The sequence below is a fragment of the Nicotiana tabacum genome, chromosome 19 (genome assembly GCF_000715075.1).
Source record: "Nicotiana tabacum cultivar K326 chromosome 19, ASM71507v2, whole genome shotgun sequence".
NCBI classification, from domain to species: Eukaryota; Viridiplantae; Streptophyta; class Magnoliopsida; order Solanales; family Solanaceae; genus Nicotiana; species Nicotiana tabacum.
In genome coordinates, this window is record NC_134098.1 from 69236093 (window position 1) to 69240448 (window position 4356).

The 4356-nt window shown below is 37.9% G+C and overlaps 1 protein-coding gene across 1 annotated transcript; it reads left to right on the plus strand.

Moving 5' to 3' along the window:
• Positions 1-538: 538 nt before the first annotated feature.
• LOC142173537 (uncharacterized) lies at positions 539-1369 on the plus strand. The gene has a single exon (XM_075239144.1). The coding sequence runs from the start codon at positions 539-541 to the stop codon at positions 1367-1369; it is 831 nt and encodes a 276-aa protein (XP_075095245.1).
• The last annotated feature ends 2987 nt before the right edge of the window (positions 1370-4356 follow it).

Consider the following 4356-nt stretch of genomic DNA (forward strand, 5'->3'; position numbering starts at 1 on the left):
AAATTCCATACGGAGAGTCGGATATGTGAAAAGTTTTCCACGAAAGATATAGTGACATGGTACTGATGCAGTATGTGGCCAACTCATTTGATTTCTTATACTATGCATTAGGACGTTATTTCTTAATTATATTTTAGATAAAATTCCTGACAAAGGTTTGATACAAAATTCCAACTAATCAAATTTTCAGTGTGTAATTAAACTTTATTAATATTCATATAAGACTCAGTATCTATAACTTCCTAAGTAGGGGTTAGTTTTAAACAAATTGGAAAAAGGATACAATGGGAGGGGGTATATGTCAAAATGCAAATTAAGAGTAAATGACGATATATTGTTATAAAATCAGTAGGAGTATCCCCCAAGCAAAAGAATTTTCAAAATATTCCGAATTTGCCCCTTAAAACACCTATAAATACCCCTACTTGATAGCTGTTGATACTACAGTCACACACCGTACTCACACTCTTCTCGATTGCTCCCACTATCCTTCTCTTTTTCTGTACGTTTTTCCTTTCAGAGCAAGTTTTATCCCAAAATGCCTCTGGAAATCTCTGTGATTGACATGAAGAAGGAAGACAAAATGACGAACAACGAGTACCACGACCTTGAGTGGGACTACGATCCTTACACTGTCTACGTCGGTGAGCACAGAATCCTCACTCTCTTCTCTGAGTGCTACCAAACCACCACCAAATGGTTCCAGGACCTCCAGAAGTCCACTGCTAACAACAAGCACGGTTGCCTTCTCGTCGGAGTCTGCGCCGACCGCAATCCGGATCTCACGCACTGGGACATCGACACTCGTCGTTATCCGAATCCCGAGAAAACTCCTTACCACCTCCTCCAGCTTTGCATCGGTTCTCACTGCTTCCTTTACCGCCTCCCGCACCCTCACTACGAGCATATCCCTAAGGCTCTTATAGCTTTCTTCGCTAACCCTAGGGTTATTGCTGTTGGAATGAACATGCGCGCTGTTATGAAGAGGCTTGAGGATGACCACGACATCAAGTTTGCTAACCCTGTGGACCTCAATGTTTTAGCCGTGAAAGGTATGAAGAGAGATGATTTGGATCTAGGCCGTTATGACCTAGATCGTCTAGCTAAGACCGTTCTCGGGAAACACTGGGACGTGATCAGGCCTGATGAAAGGGTTCAATGGTTCTCCCGCTGGAGAAGTCACTGGTGGAATGATACGCTTGATCTGAAGAAGGTGGAATACGCTACTGTGGATCCCTATCTGTGTTTCATGATTGGTTCTGAACTTTTGGATATGTTGGATGATAAGTGGTATCCGAAGGAGTTTAAGAAGTACCTGCTGAAGAATAAGAAACAGAAGAAGAGGGGTAAGACGAAGAAGAAATTCTGATTGCGTTGCAGAGATATGTGACTGTATTTCCAGGAGGTTATCTTAGAACTTGCTGCTACCTACTTACTACTATATATAGTTACTGCTTACTTCATTTGCTATGTCTGCTTATTCTGTTGTTCGTACAGACTCAAAATAACTGAGAAGTCGTTTTCTAGTGCTAAGAGATACTCAGTGTAGTAGTGTTATTTTCTGTTGTTTCTGCTGTTCCACTTGTCTGTGAGTTTCTTTTGCCTTTTCTGTTAATAATAAGATTTGAGTTGATTAGTAGTAATTCGCTTTGTTAATTTTCACTTTGGTTGGATTCCTGCATGTAGTCGACTCAGTATGAAATCATGAGTTGATTAGTGCTATTAAGTTTGGTGGTTTTGGTGAAATTAACCTTTAAATCGTAGCATGTCATATTGATTAACTCGCTGCAATAAATGTTACGGAGTAAAGGTTAAATTCACATGCTACTATACATCATATATGATACTCCAAATTCGGATGCAATAAATGTTGAAGTTAATAATGCAGCTATATATTGATGTGATTAATAATGTTAAATTAAATAAAAAATGTCGTAATTAGAAAATAATCACAGGCTTTCGCTGCCTTTGTTTTCCTTAACCTATCTCCTGTTTAGTTATTTAACCTAGCTCCTGTTTAATTATGTAATATAATTACGTGTTACTAAAAAAAAAGTTACTCGACACATTAATTCATTCCGTAGAGAATGAAAGTGGGAAGAAGAGGTTGACGTCCGCCATTGTTAGCGCGGGAGAGTGGGAATTTGTTATTTAACGTGAACGTAGTGGCACGTGAGCGGGGAGCATTTTGAGAGTGGTACGCGATAGGATTGCAGGACGTGAGAGTGGTTCCATATGCTTCAGTTTGTTACGATTCTTTACTGGCAGGCTGCAGATGAGATAATAATGGCACGTGTCAGTTTGCCATCATTTTACCTTTTTTCGCTATCTTTTGCCCAAAAATGACTTACTACCATTTACCATTCACCCTTAATAACATTAGCCGGTAAATGGGGAGTCGATCAGGGTTTGAAAAGGCGTTTTCGGGGCCGAATCCTAGAGCGAGGCGCATCGAAAATGTCCCGAGGCGATGGTGTGAAGCGAAAGCCTCAAGAGGCGTACGCCCAGCAATTCAGGGCGTATGCTCTGACATTTGGGGAGAGTTTTTGTAGTGAGTCGTAAGCCTTAAAGACTTTTTCAAATTAAAATATAATTTATTGAATAAATCATTCATATAATACCTAAATTCTCAAAAGTCGGCTTATAATTACTCAAAAGTGTTAAAAAGGAACTGAAATATTAAATTTAAAAGTCAAGATATTTTTTATTGATAGAAGCCCTAATTTATGGTCTTTCCCAATTCTTTATCTTGTCCGCTAGTCTGCTACTATCCCCAAAAGCAATGAATAGTCTTTTTTTTTTTGTAAATACAAATAGAACTCCTTTCTCCTTCGTATCAGCAAGTTCAAAGTTCAAATTGCAGGTTAGTCACCCTTTTTGTTCCAAAATTTTACCTATTTATAAATATTTACTGTAATTATATTAAAACATTAAAAATTAAATACCTGTGGGGCTTACGACACGTGCCTCGGGGCTTACGCCTCATTGAGGCATATGTAAAACGTCTCACCTTACGCCCACACCTTTTAAAACACTGGAGTGCACTGCGTCTTCAGTCTTCTTTTTTGTTTGACCACTTCGGCGTAGAAAATAATCCGAACTATCGGCATTTGCACAAATTTATACTCCATCCGTTTCAATTTATGTGAACCTATTTCCTTTTTAGTCCGTGCCAAAAAGAATGACTTCTCTCCCTATTTGAAAATAATTTACCTTTATGCAATGATTTATAACCACACAAAATATATGTGCCTCATTTTACACCACAAGTTCAAAAGTCTTCTCTCTTTTCTTAAACTCCGTGCCCAGTCAAATGGGTTCACATAAATTGAAACGGAGGGAGTCTCAATTTTTAAATTTTATATCCGTTAATTCGGTGGTTACATTTGAATGCTAAAAGAAGAATATGATCAAACTATTTTTAAAGGCGAAAGTTAATCAATTGAATTGTTTAAAGACTAGTCTCTGTCGTACGATACCAGCTATACATCTATACCATGCCAAAACTATTTTTTTGTATAGGTTTAGGAATTGTAAGCCTTTCAGCTCTGAAATTGGGAGTAGAGGCCTGACAACGTTCAAAATGAAGAAGATTTCTGAAATCTAGAGTTCAAAATCTGCAGGATAGGGATGTTAATACGAAATTTTTTCACATATCTACAGTTCATCGATGACGAAAGAATTGAATTTTAGGACTTCATGACACTGGTGACAATTGAACTTTAGACCACAACATCATTCATTCATTTGTCAAATTATTCTTAATCATTTTCGAAGCTTATAAAACACTGAACTGTTACCAAGTCTACACCAACGTCCTGTTCTTCTCACCCTTCAAGATTCAACCACTGCGGATAATCACCTTATTGCGGCTGAAATTTTTAGAGCAGTCCACTCCTTCCGGCCCATTAAAGCACCGGGATCTGATGGCTTTTTAAAAATATTGGTCGGACACAGAATTAGCTATAAGCAATGTTTATTTTGACGCTTTCTTCAATGGACTTCTTCCCCTGAGAAATTAATTAAATGTATCTAACCTTAATTCCAAAAGTCAAGCACCCGGAGCGAATCACTCAATATTGTCCTATTGGCTTTGTAACATGATCTACAAAATTATCACTAAAATCATCATCCACCGTATCCGTCCTTATCTTGGCACTCTCGATCAAAGCAACCTCTCTCTGCCAGAAGAACCGTAGATAATGTGATTGTTGTGCAAGAAGCTATTCATTCATTCAAATAAAAAAAAGAATAATGGGATATATGATGCTAAAAATAGATCTTGAAAATTTTTTTGATCGGTTAAAATGGTCCTTCGTCCATAACTTACTATCTAGTCTCAACTTTCGCCCAGCC